The sequence below is a fragment of the Hylobates moloch genome, unplaced genomic scaffold, assembly GCF_009828535.3.
Source record: "Hylobates moloch isolate HMO894 unplaced genomic scaffold, HMol_V3 SCAFFOLD_14, whole genome shotgun sequence".
NCBI classification, from domain to species: domain Eukaryota; kingdom Metazoa; phylum Chordata; class Mammalia; order Primates; family Hylobatidae; genus Hylobates; species Hylobates moloch.
Genome location: NW_026652289.1, coordinates 81,279,996 through 81,307,830, shown reverse-complemented (window position 1 = coordinate 81,307,830; position 27,835 = coordinate 81,279,996). Strand labels below are relative to the sequence as shown.

The 27,835-nt window shown below is 38.9% G+C and overlaps 1 protein-coding gene and 1 non-coding gene across 9 annotated transcripts in view; one reads left to right on the top strand and one right to left on the bottom strand.

Annotated features, from left to right (window-relative positions):
• FMN1 (formin 1) overlaps positions 1-27,835 on the bottom strand; it is a 434,114-nt gene that overhangs the window by 196,307 nt on the left and 209,972 nt on the right. For all 8 annotated transcript variants that reach the window (XM_058428057.1, XM_058428060.1, XM_058428056.1 and 5 more), the window contains 2 exons: positions 8,641-9,419; positions 3,692-3,842 (listed from right to left, as the gene is read on the bottom strand). In XM_058428057.1, coding sequence (XP_058284040.1) covers positions 3,692-3,842; positions 8,641-9,419 — 930 coding nt within the window. The remainder of the gene's footprint in view (positions 1-3,691; positions 3,843-8,640; positions 9,420-27,835) is intronic.
• LOC116482802 (small nucleolar RNA SNORD77) lies at positions 10,655-10,719 on the top strand. The gene has a single exon (XR_004252065.1). It is a non-coding gene; the product is annotated as a small nucleolar RNA SNORD77 (small nucleolar RNA).

Genomic DNA, 27,835 nt, shown 5'->3' with positions numbered 1-27,835 from the left:
AATCCTGGATTTTGAAATCCAGTAATGTACCCAGCACTTTCTCTTGTTCAGTCATTATAAAAAGACCTATTTGGCAAGTATCCTCCTAGTCTTCTCATATGGGAACCATTCCATGATCCAGCTGAAGGAGTTGGGCTTCAATGCTGAAACTCCTCAGCTGCTCATCACCTCTAAAACCACTTTCATTTTCAAGAGGAAAGAAAACAAACATCTGACTCTCAGAAGAGACCAAGGGATCCATCTTGATGTTGGAAATCTCGCCACAGGCATGGAGGAAAGATTATAGGAGACAGGGTTGGAGTTTTCTGGCATCAATTCAGCTTGCTATTTTCTTTAAAACTTAAAACCTCAGCTCTAAGGTAGGACATAAAGCTCACTGAAAACTCTAAGCTGCATATTACCACAAAGCCCAGTAGACCCAATTTTTTGCCTCCACTTACAGAGAAAAGCAAGCACTACACAAGTGCACAGATTCCACGGGGCAATGGCAACCACCCTGTTCAGAAAACTTAAAGAGTTTAAATGAAGTGTTATTTTCCCCCTCAGACAGAGAAACAAATTAAGTGTATCAAGCACTAACTGCCTTAGTTAAAATCTTTTGTTGAACAGGCAAACTATTATAAGAAAAGAAATAAGAATAAATGACCAAATGCTTTGATGTTTTAAAAACAAATATTCATTCACCAAAACAGAAGTGAATAGTTCTATGTGTAAACAACATGTTTTCAAGCATCTGGAGAGAAACAAAAAGAGTAATAGCAATCTAAGAAGCAACAAAGAACAAAAGTAAGTTTAATATGATCCTGCATAAGAAAGCATTCAGAGGAGATTCTGGTTAGTCAGGGAAGCCTTCCTGAGAGAGGCAAACTGAAGTTGGCTTTGGAATATAGAGATTTTCCTTTTGCCATTCAGGTAGAAAGAAACAAGTCTTCTGTTTCTATAGATGGCATTTAAAAAGCCAGCCTGGCTACAAAGCAGGCTTACCTCCATCTCATATGAATCTAATTGCATGGGAATACATTCTATGTAAATCAGCTGACCTTTTTTTGCCCGGATTTGTCTGGAACTTACTATTTGTATTAATCCATTTTTACACTGCTATAAAGATACTACCAACATGGCAGCAGGAGAGAGAGGGTGGGGTGACAGCGGCACCAGATACTTATGGAACAACCAAATCTCGTGAGAACTCATTCACTATCAGGAGAACAGAAAGAGAAATCCACCCCCATGATTTAATCACCTCCCACCAGGTCCCTCCTAGACACGTGGGTACAATTTGACATGAGATTTGGGTGGGGTCACAGAGCCAATTTATTAGAAAAATTCAAATTGTTCCATGCAATACAGCCTTTTAAAATTTTCCTTGAATACTTCTTTGGATATTTTTCTCAAGACAACACAATTACAGTGATCTTGAGAAACATTTTGATCATGATTTTTATCCATAATTGAAGTCAATGGGAAAATCTGATTAACAGAAAACTGAATTCAGACATTTTCCTTTTTTCCCCTGTAATTTGCAACTAATTTCATAATCATTACATTACTTGAGAAATGAACTGATGATGAACCCCACGATGTAATTTAACAAGGAAAGGTAGCCTGGCACAGTGGCTCACACCTGTAATCCCAGCACTTTGGGAGGGTGAGGTGGGCGGATCACCTGAGGTCCGAAGTTTGAGACCAACCTGGCCAACTTGGTGAAAACCTGTCTCTACTAAAAATACAAAATTAGCCAGGCATGATGGTGCATGCCTGTAATCCTAGCTACTTGGGAGGCTGAAGCAGGAGAATTGCTTGAACCCCAGAGGCAGAGGTTGCAGTGAGCCGAGATCACACCATTGCACTCCCGCCTAGATGACAAGAGTGAGACTCTGTCTCAAAAACAAACAAACAAACAAAAAAGGCGAGGTTGATGGTATCATTCAACATTCAAAACACTGCCTCAAACCTGCTTAGATGTGAATTTCACAACATACTGGTGGGTCAGGTAGATTCAGACATTGTTAATCCTTTTTTTTTCTTTTTAGACGGAGTTTTGCTCTTGTTGCCCAGGCTGGGGTACAATGCGGCGATCTCAGCTCACTGCAACCTCTGCCTCCCGGATCGAAGCGATTCTCCTGCCTCACCCTCCTGAGCAGCTGAGATTACAGGCACCTGCCACCACACCCAGCTAATATTTGTGTTTTTAGTAGAGACGGGGTTTCCCCAAATTGGCCAGGCTGGTGTCGAACTCCTGACCTCAGCTGATCCACCCACCTCGGCCTCCCAAAGTGCTAGGATTACAGGCATGAGCCACCATACCCGACCTGTTAATCCTTTTTTATAGAGAAGGGAAAATACGACAAGGGAGACAACCAGCCCAAGCTCACATAGCAAGTCAACAGCAGAACAGAGTACTATACTTTTTCCTCAACACCACTTCTGCTACTATTAAAAATAAGAAAAACTAACCAACCAAACAAAAACCCACCAAAACAGGGAAATGGTAGCCGTGTTAGTAACAGTAGCAAAAACAAGAGCAGCTATCAGTTGAGCACTGACAGTGAGCCAGGCACTATGCTGAGCCTGATACATGGATTACCTCCTTGAATAATTACTTAGAGAACATTATGAGCGGACATCTCAGGCTATGGTGCAGGAACCCAGACACAGAGAGTGAAAGGACCTAGTACCGTTGCCTCAGATCTCATAGTCAGTGTGTGGCAGAGGTGTGATTCATCCTCATGGTTGTCTCTGACTGCTTGACAGTCCTAAACTCATTCTCTTACAGAAAGCTGATGCCTCTCAGTTTTTGAGTCCTTGAGTCACTACTCAGAAGCCACCGTCATAATGAGGTCTACCCTGAACACCCCATTTAAAATTGCAGACCTCACCCCCACCCTACTAAAGTCGACCCTCCTTCCCCTGCACTACTATGTGATTGACAGGGTTTGTGTTTAGTGTTTGTTAATATAAGCTCCACAGGGCAAGGATTTATTATTATTATTTTTTTTTACTTTTATTTTTTGCCCTCAACACATCCCAATGCTTAAGATAGTGCTGTCCAACAGAGCTTTTTATAAATGGAAATGTTTTACATCTGTGCTACCCAATACAGCAGCCACTAGGCATAAGAACAAAATTGGAAAGTGGTTAGTGCAATTAAATAACTAAATTATTTTATTTTACTTCATTATTTAATAGCCACATGTTACCACACTGGACAGTGCAGGCCTGGAACAAATGCCTAGAACAGTAAACCCCTAGGAAATATTTGTTAAATGAATGAATTTATAAATAAAACGTATTTTCCATATAACCTGTAGACTACTTTCACTAACTACAAATTAAATTTTATTTTTATTTCAACAGAATTAATGGCTGAAAAAGTCCAGATTAAATTTTGAAAATTCAGAAGATATGGCCAAAACAGCAAGCACAGATTTCATGAACTATTGGCTCCCTTTGCCATCTGCCACTCAAAACCTTCTGAAACATTTCATGGAAGCAGGGAAAGCACCAACAGCAGCATGTAATGAATTCCCATGGAACACACACACACACACACACACACAGAATATGTAATAAATTCCCATGATACACACACATATATGTATAGGTATGTGTGTGTGTATATGATATATATATATATATACCATTTCCCTGTATAATATATAATTATAGCTTTGCCATAATCACTCAGTACCTTTTTGACCTTGTTTTTTTTCTCATAAGTCTCTGACAGAGGTTTTTTCTTCTGTTGAGTTGTGTCTTTGGAGAATAAGTACTCAAATTCACTGGGGTCCCGAATGTCAGGTTCTTCTAAGGAGTCCCATAAGGTTGGTGTAGCATTTTGGCTTAAAAGACAAAAAGACAAGTTAACCATAAGAACCAAAACAGGAGAGAATGTAATACAATGAAATCTTTCTCTAATCCATTTTTTAATTTCATTTTTCTAAAAAAACACATAAAACTCTAATAACGCTTGGAGAAAAGCTTTTTATGTTACACATTTATTAAAGTCAAAATATACTACAGAACATTAAAACACACACAGACGTATTTCCGAAAAAATAATTGTCATTAGGTACGATCAAAGATAGAGCTCTAGAGAAACTCCTCAGGACTAGAAATCCTGGAATTCGATTCCTGGGGGCACCCAAGCTGCTCCTCCTTCAGTCTGTGGCATTTCCATGATGTGTAAAAATGGGCATCGTATAAACGCTGACAAGATAACCAATTTGAGACTGTGACAGGCTAATTCTGAAGGAGACTGAAAATGGAGTACCAAAGTAAAGACCTGCCTCCTCTTTGGACTTTTTCAACTACTTTTAAATACAGTTTTTAGAATTCATGCAGGTAAACTCAGTGCAGCGTCCTTAATGTGTAAACAGGCTGTGCCTATTTTAAAATACATGATTCACAGTATCTCAGTCCCCTAAACAATACTAACAACAAAAACCAACCAAAAACCTCCTCCATTGCACCTCATGGGATTTCAACTAAAGCAGCCATAGGGAAACTGGGCTGTTTCATCTTCCAGAAACAGGGGCACCCTAGTTTTGAAGGGAAGAAAGAAAAGCTGTTGAGAATCAGGCGTAACAGAACAGCCTCTGTGAGCTGACTCCAGTGGTCACTCCTCAGGGTCCCCTCAGTCAGAACACATCTCCCAAATGTTTACTTTCTTATCTTAATTTCAAACACTATTAATGCCCACTGGTCAGGCATGGTAGCTCACACCTGTAATCCAAGTACTTTGGGAGGCTGAGGTGGGCAAATCACTTGGGGTCAGGAGTTCAAGACCAGCCTGGCCAACATGGTGAAACCCCATCTCTACTAAAAAATACAAAAAATTAGCTGGGCGTGCTGGTGGGCGCCTGTAATCCTAGCTACTTGGGAGGCTGAGGCAGGAGAATTGCTTGAACCCGGGAGGCAGAGGTTGCAATGAGCTAAGATTGTGCTACTGCACTCCAGCCTGGGTAACAAAACAAGAGTCCATCTCAAAAATAATAATAATAATAAATACTATCAATGCCCACAAATTTCATCTATATACTTATTGTTTATCAAACATATGTATATGTTACAATCCATAACATCTAAAAGTATATAGCTTTATTTCCATACATATTTTCTCAATGAAAACTAAAAAGATAACTATTATTACATGGAATGGTCTACAGAATTTTTTGATACTACAGGTGATTTTGCTATTTAAAACAGTTGGCAGCCCTGGCTCCTCAGGTCTGCGTGTTCACACTTTGCAATAGATCTGCCTTTCCCATGATATATGACATTTTGGTTTTGGCCACATTCACCTCTTCTCTCCTCTACTTTTTATTTTTTAAATTATGATTTTGCCAATAGTTGAACCATGTAATAGTATGACATATGGAAGTTATAAAGTATAACAATAGAATGAACACCTGGGAAACCATTACCCAACCCAAGGGCTAGAACATTTCCAGTGAAGTACATCCATGTATGTGTTCCTTTCTCGGTCATACCCCTCTGCTACTCACTTAACTTCAACTTGAAACATAAGCACCACTGATGTTAAGTGCTTATCTCTGTGGTGCTGGGGGAGCGGTGGGGAGAAGCAGGATCTTGATTAAGGAAGTCAGCCGGGAATTCTGGAGTGAGCATGCGGCATGTTAAGGGCCACTGGTCTGGGCCTCGGGAAGGTTCTGGGCAGCTAAGGGGTGACGCCTAGAGTGAGGTGATGCAGTGTGTCAGGCCAACTGCTCAGCCCCATCCCCACTTCCTGCACCTGCTTGGCTCTAGCCCCATGGACTCTGAGGTCAGTCCAGTGTAACTAGTATTATGATTCACTTATATTCTGGAGTAAATTGGCTTTGGGAGTCAACGGTGATCAGTTTAAGCACCTGATCACCATTTACAACACTATTTCTATGGGAAAGGTATTTCCAATACTGAATGAAAGAATTTTGGAACACTGCCTCTCAGTGATTTTGGGACAGCCAGCATTTGGTAGGGCAATAAGAAGGACCTGCTTCACAACGAATGACCTGCCATGGTGGTCAACTGACCACTGAACATACAATTCTAGCTCAAAAGGAAGGCAGGGGGGAGAGAGAAAGAAAGAGGAGGAAAATGAGAAACTTACTAAGAAGCTGAAAAGGTAGTTAGATGAGGATTTATTTTTCCTTAGGTGTCTCTTGCTTATTCTAGAAATCACAAAACAGACACCCAAGAAGGCAAAACGTCAAAAGAAAAAAAATCAGTTCATACCAGGAGTCAAAAGCAATTTAGGTAGGTGAGAGGCAGTGTATACATAATGCTGAAAATTCACATTTTGTTTCTGGCTTCCCAGAAGAGCAAGACCAACATTTATGATGCAATCATTATATAAACTACTTACTCCTCTAGTTGCACAAAATGTTAAAATGCGATTTTGCCTCCTTTATGAGAAGGTATCCCAAATAATTGCACTTTTGCTCCTAAGCAAATACTCCACAGGCTCTTTGAGTCATTTTCCTTTAAAAGTAGTAGTGCTAATAGGTACAAAAAGTTGGAGGGACCCATAATAAAAGAACTTGAATATATGGTACTACCAGGAAGTGCCCGTGTTGCAGTCTTAACACATCATAGAGGGGCAGGCCCCGTGTTATGTTTCAGGTTCAAAGGCGCACCAAGCAAGGCTCTCTTGATGTCCTATTCATCTACTTTTCATTTTGCTCAAAAGTAAAGCCCTAGATTTATGATGAAACCAACGAGACCTTCAGTATTCAATTGTTTTTCTTCTCAAAATGGCCAACTACATAAGGAGGAAACAATGTAGACAATGATCATCTCCAGCTTTCCCTTGGTTGTGGGTGAAGGGCCCACATCTCCCAGTGGGACTCTTTGATGGCTGCTGTGGTCTACAGTTACCTGTTGCTCATGAAGTCTCTCAGGGAAGGAAGTGAAGGCAGGCTAGTGGGACACAGGTGTGGAACAGCTCCCCGTGCTGTCGGACACACTCGTCCAGGGCTTACAGGTGGGAGCTATCGCCCTGGAATGGCTGTGCACTAATTTGAGAACACTAATAAGGAAACATGACTCAAATATTCTGGGAAATGATTTTTTAGGAAATGTCTGAGTATTTATTGGGAAAAAGGGAATACTAGTACTTTAGATAATGGCAGAAGCTATTACAGGATCATCTCACTTTTTTATGAACCATTCATTTGGGAAATTACAAAGCATAATTGAATTTTGAAAAAAAGAAATATCAGGATGTTCCAAAAACAAACTCTTGGCCCTTATTTTTTGGTGAGAGGAAAGGGGAAAATATGAAGCACATATGCTTAGTTTTAGGGTATGCCCCACTCCTCCACAGGGGTTTCTGTTTTTTTGTTTGTGTTTTTTTTTTTTTTTTTTTTTTTGAGACGCCCAGGCTGGAGTGCAGTGGTGCGATCTCAGCTCACTGCAACCTCCGCCTCCCGGGTTCAAGCAATTCTCCTGCCTCAGCCTCCTGAGTAGCTGAGATTACAGGCGCCTGCCACCACGCCCAGCTAATTTTTTTGTATTTTTAGTAGAGACGGGGTTTCACCATGTTGATCAGGCTGGTCTCGAACCCCTGACCTTGTGATCCACCCGCCTCGGCCTCCCAAAGTGCTGGGATTATAGGCATGAGCCACCACGACCAGCCTTCTGGTTGTTTTATCATTGTGAGTTGTGTGTTATTTTGTTTCATATCCTGCCTTCCCTAAGCAAAGTGTTACATAAATTGAAGAATGCATTACCACATGACTTGGGAAAAGCTGTAAAATGTGTCCTATATTTGCTGTCCTTCACAAACAAACTTTAAAGGAGAAAGTGGTCAAGAGACAACTTAAGATCTCTTTCACTGTCCTCCTTCCAGGCTCAGAAATAAGGCAGAACAAATCACACTCAAATCTGTTTGAATGGATGTTTCCAAGCAACTATATCTTGCTGTTTTACAAACCCAGCTTAACAATCTGTACACATGGAAGATGCTTTCAGCTATCCACATACTGACACTTTCTCTGAAGGGCATCAAGATACAAACGAAGATGTGAGAGTATTTAGCAATTAAAAGAAATAGAGTTCAAGCAGAGAGAGTTTATATTTTAAGACTCTCCTCTGATCTAAAGAACTAATAATTTAGCCATGTCTCATTCTTTTAATAAAAATTGAAAAACACCCATTTCTGTTAAATATCTAGATTATAGGGTTGATTATAGCATTTAAAAACAAGACAGTAAAAAGAATTCTAAAAATCCTCAGTGAACCTACAAAAACAAGACAGTAAAAAGAATTCTAAAAATCCTCAGTGAACCTACAGTATGGAATCAGGTTCAATTCTTTATGATTACTAACCAATTGTAGCGATGTTGGGGAAAGCCCTGGCTTAGATCCAGACTCTTGTCTAGTCTATAAAATGGAGCATCTGCCTTGGAAAAAAACCTGACACTGAAACACATGGTTTCTCCCAGCATCTTCAGAGAATATAGAGAGGCCCTGCTGGAGACAGACAATCTCCCCGAGCATCCCAACCTTGTTTATCCACTGTATCACACTTGATAATGGGTGCTACACTATGGAGATATTGACCCGGTAAGAATAAAATATCACTTGGGCCAAATCCTAGGAATTCACATGTTGAGAATGGGATAGGGGAGAACTTACCTCCTATCACTTATTTGTATCCTAGTCCAATATAAAGGCTTCATGGGACAACTGGGCTCAATGGCTGGTTTTCGAGGACATTGACTGGAAGAGCCAAGTCCAAAGAAGAGTCCAGGGGGAGGTGGGGGTGCAAGTCCTGGAGGTGGTGGAGCAGGAGGAGGCCCTCCAGAGTTGGGTGGGGCAGGGGAGTTAGGAAGTGGGGGTGGGGGTGGCGGTGGTGGAGGTCCGGCACTTGAAGGTGGAGGTAGAGGTGGTGGTGGAGGAGGCGGCGGAGGTGGTGGCGGTGGCCCAGCACTCACAGGTGGCATTGGAGGTGCGGGAGACAAAGATCCAAGTCCCGGGGGGAGGGGCGGAGGGGGAGGGATGGATGCTGGCAAGGGTGGTGCGGGAGGCGGAGGCAATGCCTTCTGCTGATTTGATGCCATGCCTTCCATTGGCTGGAGTGCTGCATGGATGTCTTTGCGGTCATTTGGGGGTGAGAGCTGGCTTAAAGAGGAGATATTCAGCTTTTTGGGAACTAATTGATTACTTCTGGTTGTCTTGCTTTCACCTTCGCAGGGCTTGAGGAAGGTCTCTCTGTCTGTCTGGATGCACACATTTCTGAAGGTCTTTGGAGGGCAGTCATCATCGGTGGAAATGCCCACGTCTTTTCTCTCTTCACAACCCCCTCGCCATCTGTGTTCTAGCTCGTGTTTCAGATTTTCAATGGTTTCTTCTAGTCTCGCTGTTACCATTGCATGCTCGCCCCGGATATGAAATGCCCGAAGTTCAAACTGGGCCTACAGGAAAATTCAGTGGGAAAGAAAGTAATGAGTTTATTAAGAACAAATATAAGAATTTAGAAACTCAATAATACCATCACAGTGCCACTGTAGCATGGCCCATATAAATGCAGGGAAATACAGAGACATTCTTTTAAGAATCCATAAAGGTGTACATTGCACTCTGAATTTTCCAGGGACCTAAACAGGCAGGAGTCAAAGCACAATTTCATCCAGCCTGAGCTCACGGGAGATAATTTTCATGGATTAAGGCTTAAAGTACATCTGTTACTTAAGAACTCTTACCCAATTTGCATATCAAACACATAACTTTTAATAAAGCTTTGGACATGCTTGAATATCTATCTGTTTTATAACTTTGGGGTTTGGTTTCAAAAAAGAAAACTATAAAGAAAAAAATTGGTTTAGAGCTCCTCTGGCTTAGAGCTGCTGTTCTCCCAGTCTTCCTTAGAATGTCTCTTTCACTAAGTTTCCAGGACAATACAGCAGACACAAAAAGCAAGGGAAGAAACCACGATAACTTACTTTTTTAAAGTTTCCCTATAAAAGCAACCCAAGATCAGTATTTGTGTCTGTTTCATAATATAGCAATAAATAAGCAATACAGAACATAAATAATGAAGATATTATAGTATGCCATTTTCTTCTACTTACACAGCACTTTAAACTATGTAAGACAGTAACCATTTTAATGCTTATTGCCTCAGTTATTTTAATGCACTGAGTCTATAATTGTACACTTATTAGCACAGAGCTACTGTACTCGCAGTCATTAACCAGCCCGTTCCTCAGCATTCAAAGCTATTCATCCTATTACAGTTAATTGGAAACAAGTTAAGAATTTGATTAGAGTTTTCAAAATCCAGTTTAACAGTAATTAAATATTTTTGGTCAATTTATTTAATTTCTGCCTCCCCCATGAGATTATAAACTCCACAAGATGAAACTGGTGACAGTATTGTCTTTATATCTGTATCCGAGCAGGTAGCCCAGGAAGTACATAGCTTAGAAGCGATGGATGGATAAAAATCACTAGGATAGTTATATTCTCTGTCACTGTCACTGTCCCAAGAGCCTCTCTTCACTATAATTTCAGCACAAATATCTAGAACACCTAAGCATGCACAAGTACAGCTCCCTTTTGCATTGAAAAAGTAAAGAAATACTTTAACAGCCTTGGAGGGAAAGGTATAAACACAGGAAGCTCATCTACCTTCATTGAGGTAACTTTTATACTATGATGTTTGCATAGTTCAGGAGATTGAATTATGAAGAGACCTACCATTTGTCTGGTGTTAAAAAAAGATAACTTTTAACTATTTTTTACTAGGTTCAACTTTTCTCTAATATTCATTATCAAGAACAAACCCCTAAAGAGCTATAATCAGGAAAACTGAAAGACAAAGTTTGTCGAAGGCTAATCTTCTCATATGTGGACATGGTAGCTCTGAGTCAACTCTGAGGGAAGTGGCTAGCTCAGGACACCGTCTATTTCTTGTGCAGTGCAGAGCGCTGAGTGCCTGAGTTTGGAGTCACACCACCTGGTTCACGTCTTGGCTTAGGCACTTGCGAGTTCTATGACCTTAGACAAGGAACACTGTATCCTTAAGCCTGAGTTTCTTCAAGTGTAAAGTAGAAATAACAGTGAGCCATCTCTAGGACTTTTATAAAAGTAAAATAAGATACTTCATATAAAACAGTAGGCATTATGCCTGGAACATAGAAATGTTTGGATAAATCTTACTGTTAGTTTCTGTTGCTAATGCTAATAGCAGAGCAAGAGACTAACAAATTCCTAATTATTTTTTAAAATTTTCAGACACTGCTACCTTTGTAGAGGGATAGGCATAAAACTAGGAAAAGCTCAAGCAATCAGGATAAGCAAAGTACTGCAAATATGCAAGTTTACCTAGCCTTTTGTGAGTTGTACTACCGATTACCTAAAAGTAATTTTGAGCTTCACTCAACTATGAGATCAAGATAATCTTTGTTTCAACATCATATCATTTCCATCTTCATTTCTCTCTTTCTTTTCTGTCCACTTCCACCCACATCTTAGCCCTGATTACCACCCTGAATTACCCACATTTTAACTTCATTCTAATGACTAGTTCGGTTCTGTCACAACAAACTAACTCTCAGCTGTTATTCTCAACCTTCTTTCAAGATTCAAGAAGCAATAATTTTACTCAATCCTCAACTTCTTAATGATATGAAAGAGTTTCAAAGACATACTGCATGGTGAAACTTTCCCTAATAAGGGAAATATTTTTGGTGAACTTACTGAGTTTCTGCCTCCCCTATCAGATTATAAACTACCCAAGATGAAATCTTGTATCTACAGCAAAAGCCCTGGCCCCCACCTCCTCTTCTTTCTACCACTCTATCTACGATCTTCTAAATCTGTTGAAGCTGACACGTAAAGCTGTATATCATTTTAGCATCTCTGAGGTAAGGCATTTGTTTAGTGTAGTGGGCAGAACACAAACTGGGCAGTTAAGTTCACCTCTCCGTACCTCAGTTTTTTTGTAAGCAAAATGGGGATAATAAAATGTACCTGACAGAGCAGATATGCCAGGGAGGCAAATTAATATATGTAAAGGAAAATACAGAAGAGTGTTTGCAGCATAGTAAGTACTATTTCAGTTTGCTGTCATTATTATTCTCTCTCTAACACCTGGCAGATCAGAGCCCAGTGGCCCCATTAGCTTGGCTCTTGGCTCTGGGTACGCTTCCCAGCCCCACGCCCTCTACTGTCTACATGCTCTATGCTTCTAAAGCAAAAATAGACATACCAATATCCTTCTTAAATTCCTTTAGCTATGGCACTTTCTAACCCTACCTCTTTTCCTTCGCAGAACTTTTTTGAAAAAAAGCACTCAACCCATGCTTTATTTTTCTCATTCATTCACTTTCACCCAATTACTAGCTTCCATCCCCACTATCCTATTGAAACTCCATGATTTGACTGTTGCATTCAATCAGCACTTTTCAGTGATTTTGACCTCTCTGCCACATTTGTTAAGTTGACTGTTGCACAAGCATTGAAATTCTGCTTCCCTGAACTCGATTCCACCTCTTTCCTTTTGTTCTCCTCCTACTTCTCTGCTGTCCCTAGTCAATCTGTAGACTCATTCGTCCTTAACTGTGGTTCTCTTGGCATCTTCCTTGCTATTTTTTTCCTTCTCACACTATACAATCTTTCTAGATGATCTCATATACTCATGTAAATGACACCAGGTGAGTACTTTCTAACTTGGTACCTTGAGATCATATTTCCAAGTATCCTCTGGATTAATCTACTTAAATATTTAACCAGCTGCCTCAGATCCAACAGGTTGGAAAGTGAACTCATTGTTGCTGAACCCCAATGTGTTCCTCCTCTGAAGTTCCTCCTCACTGTTAATGGCCTGATCACCTCCAGTCAGCACATCCAGAAACCTGATGTCATGCTGAATTTCTTGCTCTCTCTCATCCTCAACATGCTATTCGTCAAGTGTTATTGATTTCTCTTGTCACCCCCACCACCTCAATCTTTCACTGGACAAAGGCAATGATCATTTTATTGACTCAAATTCAGCCACTTTGGTTCCAAGAAGATTTTGAAAAAAAATAATAATGCAGATCCCTAGTCCTCAAAATCTCTTCAATAATTAGCTATTACTTGCAGACTAACACCAACTTTTTAGCACAGACACATCAACAGCTCTTCTGATCTGTTTTCTGACCAACTTCTCCACTATGGGCTTTTGTCTCTTCCCCAGATATGCCCTGGATTCCAGTCTTCTAAACAGGTCCATGCTCTTTCATGCATCTGGGTCTTTGAAAATACTATCCTCTTCCAATACCCTTCTTCTGTTGCAAACACTCAAGGTAGGGGGCAGATTACCAGGCACAGACTCCATGAATGGGTTCCTCACATACTGTATTCAGTGATATGGAGAATGACCAAAGAAGAAGGAAAACAATCAATTTCCATATACTGCACACCAATATGCTGCAATGATTGTAGGAAATCTTTCTGGATCACTAAAATTTAATTGCCTCTCTCTGCCCCTCACCCCCCAAAAAAACACTTGTCTTTGACCTTTCCTGTTTCATAATCTCTTTTGATCATTCCAATTTTGTCTTGGTTGTGTCCATGACCTCAGTGTGGCAGAGCAACTCAAAGTGATTGAAGTAATAAGCACCTCATTCATTCTCTGTCTGTCCATATCGTACCAATTATTTCAAATTGTGTCTGGCTCTATTATAAATGAAGCATCTCAAGTTCATGCATACCATGAATTGAAGCTTTGGGAAAGCTAATCTTTAAACACTATTTTTAATTTTATTTCCTGTTAGTTACCACTTCTACTTTGTATGTGTATATTATGTGCTGTTCCCCCTCCTTTATCCAGATACACAGCTAGAAAGACTGGTAATGATTTGGTGATTCTAATACAGAGTAGAATGTTCTGTTAGATAATCACGTACTCCCAATCTTTGCCCAGGATCCTGGGAATTTTTAGGAAGTGTTAAAACCAGTCCCTTACAAAGGAAACTACAGATAATGCCAGGTCAAGGAAACAAAATGCCTTTATATCCTGTTACCTTTACTTATACATTGAACATGTGCTTGTGAGCAGTATCCAATTATAAACCCTCCATTTATTTTTAGATCAATGTTCTTTAGGACATATAAAGAAAGTCTCAAGATTTCCCTTCTCTCTCACTCTCCCTGCTAAAAATCTGCTGATTTGACCCCAACACATCATTTGAAAAGAGACAGGTGCTGAGGTTTGATATCTCTCCAGTCTTTAAGTTTTACCTACCTTCCTTTACTCTTAATTTGTTTGCTTCAATTGCTTTCATTTTTAATCACATCCTCTTCTCACCTGCAATAGTCTGTTATAATAATGTATGTCCATCTCTTAATAAGAAAGATTCAAACTGACTAGCTTTGAGAGGACAATGCCAATTAAACCATCCTGTTTTGATTACCCCTTTTTTCCTAATGCCACAATTTTTATCTTTCTAATAAAGTGGTTCTCAAGCCCTGCTCCCATTAGAATCACCTGGAGAGTTTTGTGGACGACACCGGCGCTCAGGCCCATCCCCAGAGACCCTCATTTAATTAGTCTGAGATAATGCCTTTGCACAGGTGTCTTTAAAGCACTGCAAGAGATTCCAATGGGAGCCAGAGGTGAAATCAACAACAACTGTTCTTAATCTGTATTCTGCTCTAACACAGCTGAGATAGTGAAACACCACAATATCAATGGGTTCTTTTGGCAATGACTTTCACTTGGGTCATTTCAGAATCTCCAAAGAAATGTGTTATTTGGTAAAGTCCCTTTCCTAATTGTGATATGCCCAATAAAGGGAATGTTCCTTCACTGTCCAGATTGAGAATAGTTATTCTACACAGCAGACAAGCCTAAATTCTTTTCATGATACTCATGGCTCTTCAAAACTTGGCCTCTGCCTACTTTCCCAGATATTTCCCTGCTCTTTTCCTATGCTATACCACTACAGATAACCAACACCCACATCTTTACTCTTTCACACATGCTGTTTCATCTGCTTAGAGCACCTTTTATCCATTTTCGCCTAGTGAAAGCCCTGAAAAAAATGAAATCAAGCTCAACTGAATCTTCTGGCTTAAACTTTTCTTAATTCTGCTTGACAAAAGTTTTCCTTTTTGTTTCCAAAGAACATTCTAGGTTCATGTTGCATTATAGTCATTTCTGCTTATCTTCTTTGCAAATCTAAAACCTCCAGGCAGTTGGGGACCACAATTTAATCATATTTGAACCTCCAGAGAACATCATACACTGCTTGCCTAGTTAGCCATCCACAAATGCTTACTGATTTCTTTAGTGTTAAATATTGACTTCCTCATGCCTCTGTATTACCCATCCATTTCTAAGTGAAACTCTAAAAAAATTTAAGGAGAGATAAAGATCCTTTTCTCTTTGCTATTCCCATACACAGCAAACTCTTAAGACCTGTTAGTTGTCAATTGTTAGACATTACTTACAGACTAATACTGAAACTAGAGTAGACATACTAAACACTCTTCTGATCTCTTTTCTGTTACTTGCTCCACTTTTGCACTAGAAAACTTATAAAATATCCAAGTTTTTTTAATGAAGGTATTTCTAAAAGTTGATGTTGATCATGTTAGTTTTAATAATTCAAAATACTTAATGTAGATAAGAATTCTCTTCACAGTCAGCTCAAAGGCTAATCCCATACATATAATAAACTACCCGGTAGAAATGAACCACATTTGTGATTCTAATCTGATTAGGAATTGGACTCTAGCAACTTCCCCAGCCTCCTTTGGGGATGGTTCTCCCTTCCCCTACCAAATCCTCATTATTTTTTAATATCCTCCCCATTACCACTGCTCAGAGATATCATCGAAGGAACACACTGTACTGAAACCCAAGCAACAGAGGAGACTTTTGCTTGTCTGGTCCCCACAAGCATGTCTGTCAAAAAGAAGGTGGAAAAGTGCCTACTGATGAAAGACATCGTGTTGGTGCCAAGCACTGTGGAAAAATCATCCATTAGCATTTTGTTGTTAAAAACATTCTCTCTAGGTGGTGCTGCCAGGGCCAATAAAAAATCAGGTTATCTGCTGCACAACTTGAGTAAGTCAGTCTTTTCCAGGGACTCTTCCAAATTCTACATCTCTAGGCTGGGGAAAGCTAGGCAGTTCCTGGGGGCTGCATAGAGGCTCAACAAAGCTTTGTCACCTCTGAAAAGTGCAGTGTGAGCAGAGGGAAGGAAAGGAAAATGAGGCTTGGGAGCACAAAATGCCTCGAAGGGATGGGATTCAGTTCTTACAGAATGCTTAGGTAAGGCAAGGAGATGGCGACTCTATGGCTTTGGACATGCATACGAGTTTCTTCTGTTTTCTTTTTGAAGGCTGTCCAGAGACTTCAATAACCCCTTAGTTAATTGGCTTATACTCGCCACTGTAAAAACAAAAGTTACTATTAATGAAGAGAATGGCATTGGGTTTGATGAGAACCCCATAAATTAACAAAAGCTGGTTTTAATTAACTATTATAATTTTTTTGTTCTTATCAGAAATGTAAGCACATCAAGTTACAACCAAAAGGCCATGTCAAGGACACTTAGAAACATGAGGCACATTTGACACATTTCTGTAATTAGAACTTGCTGGGAGGGATAAAGAAATAGGGCAGGAAAAGAAGGGGTAAAGAGTAATTGATATGAAGTTGACTCCGAGTAAAACCTAATGCATGCAAAGCTGGAGAGTACACATGTGTAAAAATGGTGCTGACCTCCAGTAATCACCTGCCATACTGATGCTCGGGAAAGACAAGAAGAGAATCCAAACCAACATGGCGTGAGTGTTCCAGGCACTATGCTAGCTGCCTTCATCCTTGCGACTCTGCAAGGCAGACATTCTGGGAGAGGTGTTAATCTGTATAAGATCACACAGCTGAAAAATAGTAACAAGGGGATTTCAATCCTGGCTGATATAAAAATTTATGCTCTTTCTGCCTTACTATTTTGAATTCACATCAGATGACTCCCTAAATTGATATCCAGTAAATAATAGTGACTCATAATAATTAATGATTAGTAACACTACATTCCACCTATTACTTACAATGTATTTGCATTACATCAATGCATATAATTATGACAACAATCTGTGAGAATACTGGTATTGTGGCTGTTTTCCAGATGAAGAAAGAGAAGCACTGAGGAATTAAGTAAATTGCCAATAAGAGATAGACTAAATCTACTATCCACCTTATCACTGATCCTCAATGATTAATAATCCTTCCCATGCAATACATTTTAGGAAATCAGTATGCCAACACACAAAAAAAGATACTTTCTAGTCACAGATGCTTTCTTCAAAATATTTGCCCTCCATCCTCCTGAAAAAGATATGGAATGATTAAGTAAATAATTGATTTGAAGTTTCTTGGCTCTCAGGTGGAAAAAGCATTGGGTTCAAAGACTTGAATTCTACTCCTGGTTATCTCAATCATTAGCTACTTGCTCTTAGCCAATTTTTAAATTTCCTCTAAGCCTCATTTTATATATGTCTGAAATGAGCAGTTTAAAATACTTAGTCATTAAGATTTCCTGTAGTTTTAAAGCATTAGTAATTTCCACACCCAAGACTCTCGTATCACTTTGTTTCAAAGCTTCTTTAAACACATCTCTATTCATGAAAGCTTCATAAGAGCTCAAAGCATGGTATTATCTAAGCAATAATGGAAGAGAGAGTCCCAAGCCTCATTATGAATGCAAATGTTCACACAAAATCAGATTCAACAAGGGGCTCTGAAAACCAGTGATGAGTATGCAATTTAGATACAATTATTCCCTTTTTTTTCTTTTTGAGACAGAGTCTCTGTCACCAGGATGGAATGCAGTGGCACAATCTCGGCTCACTGCAATCTCTGCCTCCCACATTTAAGCAATTCTCCTGCCTCAGCCTCCCAAGAAGCTGGGACTACAGATGCGTGCCCCCACGCCAAGCTAATTTTTTTATTTTTAGTAGAGACAGGGTTTCACCATGTTGGCCAGGATGGTCTCGATCTCTTGACCTGGTGATCCCCCGCCTCGGCCTCCCAAAGTGCTGGGATTACAGGTGTGAGTCACTGCACCCAGCCTATTCATTAATTTTGAAAGGTGATAGTTAATTACAAGTATTAAGGAATACACCTTTAAAGTCAGCAAATATAACCATGGATAGTCATCCAAGGAAGTAGCAGGAAAGTAAAACAGATGTTTGAAATGTGCAGAGGTTTATACTTGAGACACAAAACAAAATTGTAGCCAGAGTGCATTTTATGAAACAAAAGGCATTCTTACTCATGGGGGAACTTCAGTAACATTTTATTTCTAAGTTATTAATATCCAAAATATAAGTCATAAAATGGATATATATCCATGGAAATGACTTTCAGACTCTATTTTTTCCAAAAAGTAGTTCTAAACCCAATGAGCAAAACCAAGACTGCACATTTTAGGCAATGAGCCAACATACTAATTCCTTCTCTATTAAAAGAGAGAACTTGCAATTTTATGTTATTATTATTATCACTACTGAAGCTGCAGCTAGTCCAATGAGGCATTACACATTCTAGAGTACATGAAAGCTTAGAAGAAACAGATGATAAACCCTGGTCCTTAATACACTGTGACAAACTGGGGTTCTCCAATTAATAACAATAATCATTTTAATATTTCCCTCTAGATGCCTCACACATTTGTCTATAAAGGGATACTATCCCATGGCCAATGTCCATCTGCACAACAGTATCATTTTGAAAACTATGATGTGGATTCCTCAATCATGTTTGCCTTACATACTCCCAACATCACATTTCTTAAATTTGAATTCGGTAGGAAATGAAAAAATGATATTAGGTCAATTATACAGAATTATCAAATGGAGTCAGTTGATATCAAAAGGGGCCAGCTGTTGAGTTCTTTCTGGTGTAAAAGACGAAACTTATGCATAAGACTCTAGGAGTATTGACTAGAAAAATAGTTCCCACAACTTTACAAATGATACAGCTCTCTCGGAGCAAGAAGGGGCTCAGAGGAGTAGTTGGTGATACATCTTCTGCTATGAGCTTACTCTTCATAGTGGTGCTGTATAAACCTGGTAGAATGCAAACAGGTTTTCATTGCAACAAAGATGGCCTCCCTACCAGCCAATATTCAAACAAGCTTTGATGAGCATCTGCAAAGTACCAGATCCTGTGGAAAATAAGAAACCATTCGCCCAGCATGGTGGCTCACGCCTGTAATCCCAGCACTTTGAGAGGCTGAGGCAGGCAGATCACGAGGTCAGGAGATCGAGACCATCCTGGCTAACATGGTGAAACCCTGTCTCTACTAAAAAATACAAAAAATTAGCTGGGTATGGTGGTGGGTGCCTGTAGTCCCAGCTACTCGGGTGGCTGAGGCAAGAGAATGGTGTGAACCCAGGAGGTGGAGCTTGTAGTGAGCAGAGATTGTGCCATTGCACTCCAGCCTGGGCAACAGAGCAAGACTCCATCTCAAAAAAAAAAAAAAAAAAAAAAAAGAGACCATTCATACTTTGAGAAGCTCACATTCTAGGTAGAAATAGTAACATATTTGTAAGTTATGATGAATTTCCAGGACAACTGAGCTGGTGTGAGTTTTACAGTGCTATTATTTTTACTATTATTATTCAGACATAACTTCTTCCTTGACAACAGAAGAAAACCCAGGACCACACCATCAAATGCATTTGATTCATCCAGCAAAAGCATACCAAGTCATTTGTGTTCACTGCATCCCATCAGCAGAAAGCCACTCCAAGCCCAACCATGCATAAACCAACCTCCCTGAATTAATTTTTGCAAGTAAGCAAGGAGGTATTTGGCTTTCCACCTTCATTACTTAAACAAATGACCAATGATGCATGCCTGGATCACAATCACCTTCTCTTTGCCACTTCAAGTTTTCCCAGGGATTAGTCACTTGATAAATCTGCCATTGAATGGGTTTTACGTTATAGGCCAATCGACAGGGCAAACAAACAAGAGGGTTTGCTTGTCTTTCTTTATGATTTGGGTTCTGGCTTAGGATGCCTCCTCTAAAAGAAGCTAGGAGGGGAAACGTTTTAAATTTCCAAAAATTGCTAACCCTAGCCAAAAGGCACACTCATTATACAAGACATAAGTTAAGATGCCAGAAAGGGATCACAAAATTGAATATAATCTTAATTCCTTAAGAAGTGGACCCAAAGAGAAATATTTTCTGCTAGAATTTGAGAGTCTAGGTCAGTTCGAAGAAAAAAAAAAAAAAACTAAAATAGGGTCACAGCACTTGGCTTTAGCTCTGCATAAGGCTGCTATGTAACCTTAAATTTGCTTTATGTATCTGGCTTTTATTTTCTTTACAAACCAGGTTTCTAGGGATCCAAAGAGGTGCTTCAGTCCTGTAAATTCAGTATTCACACTATTTTAAAGGAACATTTAATCTTAAATATTGTGATTTTTAAAACTGTACAGTATTATGCCAAAAATTTTACGCATTTATATATCATCAGCAGATCTACTACTGGAGTACTTGGTTAACAGTTTTCTGTTTTGTTTTGTTTTATTTCAGTCTTCGGAATACCAAATTTTCTCTGATTTCCTGAATCTATGTCTCTAAAATGGTTTCATTGATTAGGGAAAATTATAACTGGTCTATTTTCCTTCCTTTTCTTTTTTCTTCTTTTAAAATTCAGACTCATGCATACACACTTTGGGAGGCCAAGGAAGGCGGATCATCTGAGGTTAGGAGTTCAAGATCAGCCTGGCTAATGGCAAAACCCCATCTCTACTAATAACACACAAAAAATTAGCCAGGCGTGGTGATGCGCACTTGTAACCCCAGCTACTCAGGAGGCTGATGCATGGAAATTGCTTGAACCCGGGAATCGGAGGTTGCAGTAAGCAGAGATCGTGCCACTGCACTCCAGCCTGGGCGACAGAGTGAAACTGTGTCTCAAAAAAGAATGAAATACATTTCTTATAATTCATGTTTAATTTTAGAGACTCTTATTTTATTCAATTCTATTCAAACCGTGGGGTTTTAACAGGAAATTTTTTCTTCAAAAAATGTTTCCATTTGTAACTATATATTTTGTAAAATGTGATTTTTAAGATTTTCTGTCACTAAAATATTACATTCAAATTAATTAAATTCTGGCCAGGCGCGGTGGCTCATGCCTGTAATCCCAGCACTTTGGGAGGCCAAGGCGGGCGGATCACGAGGTCAGGAGATTGAGACCATCCTGGCTAACATGGTGAAACCCCGTCTCTACTAAAAATACGAAAAAATTTAGCCGGGCACGGTGGCAGGCACCTGTAGTCCCAGCTACTCAGGAGGCTGAGGCAGGAGAATGGTGTGAACCCAGGAGGCGGAGCTTGCAGTGAGCCGAGATCACGCCACTGCACTCCAGCCTGGGCGACAGAGCAAGACTCCATCTCAAGAAAAAAAAATTAATTAAATTCTGTGCTAACATAAGACTCAACAGCCTTTGAGTCAACTTTTCGGTCAACTTTGTTGTCATCAAAAAAGCATCTTAATGAAAACATAGAAGAATATACTTACGACCGTGGATTAGGCAGAGTTCTTACATATTCCATCAAAAACATGATTCATTTAGCACAGGACAGCAAAAGCATGATTCATTTAGGATATGTTACTTAGCTCAATTTAGGCATTCCACAACGTATATACATATCAAAACACAATACTGTACACCATGAACACATACAATTGTTGTCAACTAAAAAATTCATCTTTAAAAAAGCATGATCCATTTAAAAATTGATCAATTAGACCTTTTCACAATTAAAATTTTCTGTTTGTTGCAAGTCTCTAAGCCACACAGGGAAAAAATGTTGGAAAACAAATAACTGACACAGGACTTGTTTCCAGAGCATAGAGAGCATAGAAAGAATTCAGTTAAAACAAAAATAAGGAAAAAAAAATTCCCTCCACCCTCCAAAAATGAGTAAAAGATCTCAACAGATAATCTACCAAGGGAGATATACGAATAGCCAATAAGCACATAAAAAGATGTTCAACATCACTAATCATCTCAACAGGAAGACACAAATTAAAACCACATAAGATATCACTGCATGCCTATTGGGAGAAGGGAGGAGAGGGAGGAGTGAGCGAAGAAAACAGACCAACCTGACAATACCAAATGCTAGTGAGAATGTGGAACAACTAGAATTCTCAGATTGCTGATGGGAATGGACAGTGGTACAGTCACTTTGGAAAGCAGTTTGGCCATTTCTTACAAAGTTAAACACACACTTTCCATATCAACTATCAATCCCACTCCTATACATTTGCCCAAGTGAAACAAAAACATAGGTTAATATGAAAATCCATACACCAATGTTTTTGGTAGCTTTATCAATAATAGCCTGTGATGGTTAACTTTATGTGTCAACCTGAATGTCCCCCAGGGTGCCCAGTTATTTGGCCAAACACTATTCTGGATGTGTCTGTGAAGGTGTTTTGGATGAGATTAACATTTAAATCTGGAGGCTGGGTAAAGCAGATTGCCCTCCCTAACGTAGGTGGGCCTCATGCAATCTGTTAAAGGCCTCAATAGAACGAAAAGACTGACTTTCCCACTACTAGGAAAAAATTCCTCCTGCCCAGTGGCCTTTGAACTGGGACATAGGTTTTTTCCTGTCTTTACACCTGAACTCTTCTTGGGTCTTGAGTCTGCCAGGCTTCGCACAGGAACTACACCCCCAGCCCTCCTGAATCTCAGGCCTCTAGACACAGACCAGAGCTATACTGTTGGCCCTCCTAGATCTCCAGTTTACCCTGCAGATTTTGGAACTTATCAGCCTCCATAATCATGTAAGCCAATTCTTTATAATAAATCTCTTCATATACATTTTAAAATATTCACATTAATATATATCTATATATTCTATGTATACACGCACACATAGACACACACATGCTATTACTTATGCTTCTCTGGAAAATCCTGATGAATACATTGCCCAAAATTAGAAGCCACCCAAATGTTCTTCAACTGGTGAAAAAATAAAACTGTGGAAGGTGCACCAAGTAGAATCCTACTGAGATTTAAAAAGAAATGGACTTCAGGTAGATGCAACAATATGGATGAGTCTCAAATGCACTCTGTTGAGTGAAAGGAGCTGACTCAACAGACTATATATCGCATGGTTCTATGGATATGACTTTCTGGTAAAATCAAAACTGTACTGATAGAAAACATCAATGGATGCCAGGAGCCTGAGGTCAGAAGAGGGGTTGTCTTCCAATGGACACGGGGAAATTTTTTACGGTGATGGAAATGTTCTATATCCTGACTGTAGTATGTTTACATGACTGCACATTTTTGGCGAAACCTCAGACGGTACACTTAAAACAACAATTTTTTATTGCATGTAAAATTATATCTCATTGAAAAAACCTCTTAAAGATTGACATTATAAGTGAAACATATATGTTAGATGAATTAAAAACTGTAAAATAAGTGAACACTAATAAAATGTTACATAAAAGTTGGACTTCCACAGCAAGATTCTGTCTGCAACAAAATCTCTCTCTGTTGAAAAAAGACATTTTCACAGAAAGTAGAGTAAAAGGAGTCCGAAAAGTATCTAAAGTATTACTCACGTCTTAAAGAGACTCAAGTGTTCAAATTTCTTGAGGTAAAAGTTTAACCTCTTTCATCAATACTACAGCATTTTGCACTCCTGTGACCCACCTTTTAGAGGTTTCTCTGTCGAGGTGAATTCAGTGCTAAGATAGGATTAGTAGTAATCCTCTAAGATGGTACTGCCACATTCAGTATCATTCTTACATTGCAGCTACCTGGGAACATGGCCAGGCGAGGGGGTGAATGACAACCAAAAGCTCAAAGTGTTAGGCACAATGTTATGTTGCATTTAACACTGTGATGTCTCATTTCTTCCCTTCTCTACAGCCTTTTTTCTACCACATTATACTTATGATGAGTGTGATTTTTTCATAGTAGTTCATCCATAAATGCTTCCAAACAAAAAAAGTTTCTGCTTTTATAAGAAAAAAAGGCCTACTATCTTCTATTCTCAAGCCAGCTTGAAGATTTTTTTTAAGTTTTGTTTTTTCTTAAGCCAGCCTCCAATACAAGGATTAGGTTTAGCTTAAAGGACTATTTTGGGTTTTTTGTTTTCTTGTATGCAACAGATTAATATTGTTTCTTAGTTTTAAAGAACACCACCTATCAAAACAGATAGTCTGTCCCACAGTGCAATTAGCACAGTTTCCTCCTATACTTACAGGGGTCTCAAGACAGATAAGGGCTATTATTCCATCAGTATAGTAAGCTGCAAATTCTCCCTCAGGTTCCTAACTCTGTAAAATGAGGATTATAATACCCACCTTGCTTCTTGATATATTTTTCATGGGGAGAGAAAGAAACTCAGAAGAAACTTCACAACAAATATAAAAATACTCTGAGAAACATTGAAGGATTAATATCATATTGGATACAACTAACAGCAACTATTTGGGATTATAGTGCATTATCAATCAGAAGCTATGAGCACAACCCTTACATCTACGTACAGTTTATATGTTTGTTTAGATGGTGGTCGCCTTAGAGAAAAGCGTGAACACGTTGTAGCTAAGTGAAATTCAACATTTTTTTCTACACAAATTGCATTAAGCAGGATCCATATGTCATGAGAATGTACATTGAAAGTAACCGTCATTGCATCATGCAATAAAAAGCTAGGAAATCACTTGTGTACAAGACACACTGAAGTTTTGTTGAGTTTTTTTTCCAAGCAATTTTTTAACATATTTATTGATACGTAGGTCCTTTCACCCCTACCTAAAAAAGTGCTTAAGGTCTCCTTTTCTCTGTTTGTTCATCCATCACCAAAAAAAAAGAAGGGCAAAACATTTGCCTTAACTCTATCCCTTCTTCAGAATAAAATCCCCCATCGTATTCATTAACAAATGTTACTCCAAAGGATTAGCAGTTACTTATTATCTTTGTATCTTTACCATACGCTCTGTGTAATTTCTCCAAAGGCTGGTTTAGGTTGCCACCATTTGCTGAAAATGCTCACATAAATAACTAACAGCTTCCTAAACTACCCAATTTGGTGGATTTTTCCTCATTCTCCTTTGGAACTCTGCACAGCTTATCTTGAGAACAGCCTCTCGGATTCTTTGATAGTACAAATTCCTGGTCCTCTTCCTCCCTTTGAGATTATCCTGCCTGCTGTGCTAACTTCTCTTCCTCCTTCCATCTTTTAAATATGTCAACTTTATGGGGACTCATGTTTTTATCTTTCGTTCACTGATGTATCACTGTAGCAGGGGTCACTGAATGAATAAATTCTTCAATATCCTAGTTGACTGTTAGAAATCCTTAAAGCTATAGTGCCCACGACTACTGGGTTCTGTTAGCAAAAGAAAAGGAAGAAGGAACTGTAATATTAAGTAGTGCCCATGAACAGCCTGTTACATACATGATAAAAACTGATTTGTATGATTATTGCAATTATTCCTCAGCCAAGTCACAGCTGCTAAGTGCATAGCTGACTGTGACTACATTCTTTCCAACAAATCTGGCACTCTTAAGTCCAAATTGACAGGTCTATCTCCACACAGACACGGTAAGTTTTTGTTTAGTGCCCCTCCCAACTGACTTATCTTACAATATGGACAGGGCCCAGATGAGAGTCGATTAATTGATCTCAAATGGGTCAAAATAAAGATATTAATATTGCCATAACTGCGAATGCACATCACATTTTAATTGGTAAGAATTTTTATAGTTCTAAATATATTCCCACTTCAATAACATTAAGGGACCAATGAAGATGTTTTAGTCCATGTGCATCCAAATGTTAGGAGTTATTTTTCACTGAGAGACAACAAGATGATGGGAAGAGGGGTCATGAAAATATGCTGAGCAACAAAAAGAGCCTTGAAACAGCAGCACCCATGATAATATGGGTGATAGATTTATTCTTTGCGGTGGCAAGGCTCTTTTTGAGTTCCTGTATATAGGCAATTAAGCTTACCAAAAATATCCAGTTATGGATCTATCCAGGAAGAGGCAGAAGTTTCTGGAGCTGCACTTGTTTCATTTGGAATCCTTGCAATTGAGGACATATAAGGGCTGACGGTGTACAAATGATAAAGTGTATCCGTTGTGCCTAAGCTTATATGCTTGAAAACAACAGTGAGAACTGGAATAAGGGTATTTTTGAGTAACAATAAAATTCTAAAACCGCACAGAGAAGATTCCCTGACCACAGGGCATCAATACCCATCATTTTTACCAATAGTTTTGGCAAAGTGTCACACTGATTTATTTGAGTTCACAAAGATCTGATGTAATATTTAAAAACAGACCTCTTCTTTGTGTAAACATAGATTAAGAAAAATGTAAATCTCCCATCTAGGTTTATTTTTTAATAGAAATTTTAATTATACATGTATAAGCCTAGAGTGCTCAATGCCTTAACCAGTTAAAATAATAAATGGGATTTGGCAGAACATTTGTTCTGATTACTAGATGTTTAATGATACTTGGAACATCAAGATGCATGTGGAATTACACTCTACTAAGATGAAGACAGAATAACTTGGAAAAGATCAGATCTCATTTTGACTTGATTCTCTTCTCCTGGAATATAGACAAACCACATTCTTTCCTCCCCCACCTTAGATTATACTATATTACTTTTGATTGATATTCATCTCCATAATTTGTGCTTTTTGAAAGAATAATTGTTATAAGAATTACATATCTCAGGTTTTTTCTAGTAATTGGAAGGTATGAATTTAAATCTGACTTATTTCCTAACTGATCAAACATGGAATATAATTTATGAAATATTTTCAAAATAAACATTTAGCTATCCTATGCAAACTTGAAATGTCACTTCAATTTTAGTTTGACAGAGGGTTATAGATGGCTACATTTTTTTCTCCCAGGCAATTTTTCTATTTTAAATGTTATAGCTGCCCATATAAATAATGTGAAAAGGCAGAGACAGGATAACCTTAAAACTCATACATCATTTTTTCATAAGTGATTCAAAGGTTAATACCTAACCATAAAGGTTAATGATACAAGGTCAGCTGTATAACATCCATATGAAACCACATGACTGCTATAGCGTTTCATACCATTGACATGTTGCTGTTTTGTGGAATGTATTTGTCGGTTACAAGAGATGACATGCTTGTTTGGTGCCATGTACCCTTTATGAAAATATGAACTGGCTCAAGTATCCATGCCAGTCATGTACTCCAAATAATTACAAACTACTTCACACTCTAAATATTTAGATCACTAGGAATTTCAACGCTGGAACATCACCTTTCCCCCAACTGCACATCAGAGCAGAAGGCTTTCTGACTGCCTGTCCTTGAACATAACATTAACACAACATATGAAACTGATTAGGAGGATTGAGGTGTTTGAAAGAAAAAAATTTTGATTTTTATAAAGATTGGCATGAAGATCATTCTTCTCGGTCGAAATTTACTTTGATAAAATACACCCCCTTCTCAATTGCAGTTGCCAAGCATAAAAACAAATGTGTACTTTCTTCTAATTCACTCTTTTTTATATTTGTCTCATGTATTTTTCAGATTTTCACATCAGTGTAACATAGGTAAGAATAAAAGCATAGAATTAAATCTGAACATTTACCTATGAAGAAACACTTAACAGGCCAGTACTAAAACTTGGAGCTCATAAAAGGGGAAATGTGTCTTTCTGTCGTTGAGTATAATTTAGTTTCAAAAGACGGTTTTTTGGGTTTGCTATGCAAAATCCTCTAGCAACAGTCAGTTTCTCAGTATTGGTGTTTAAAAGTTCTTTG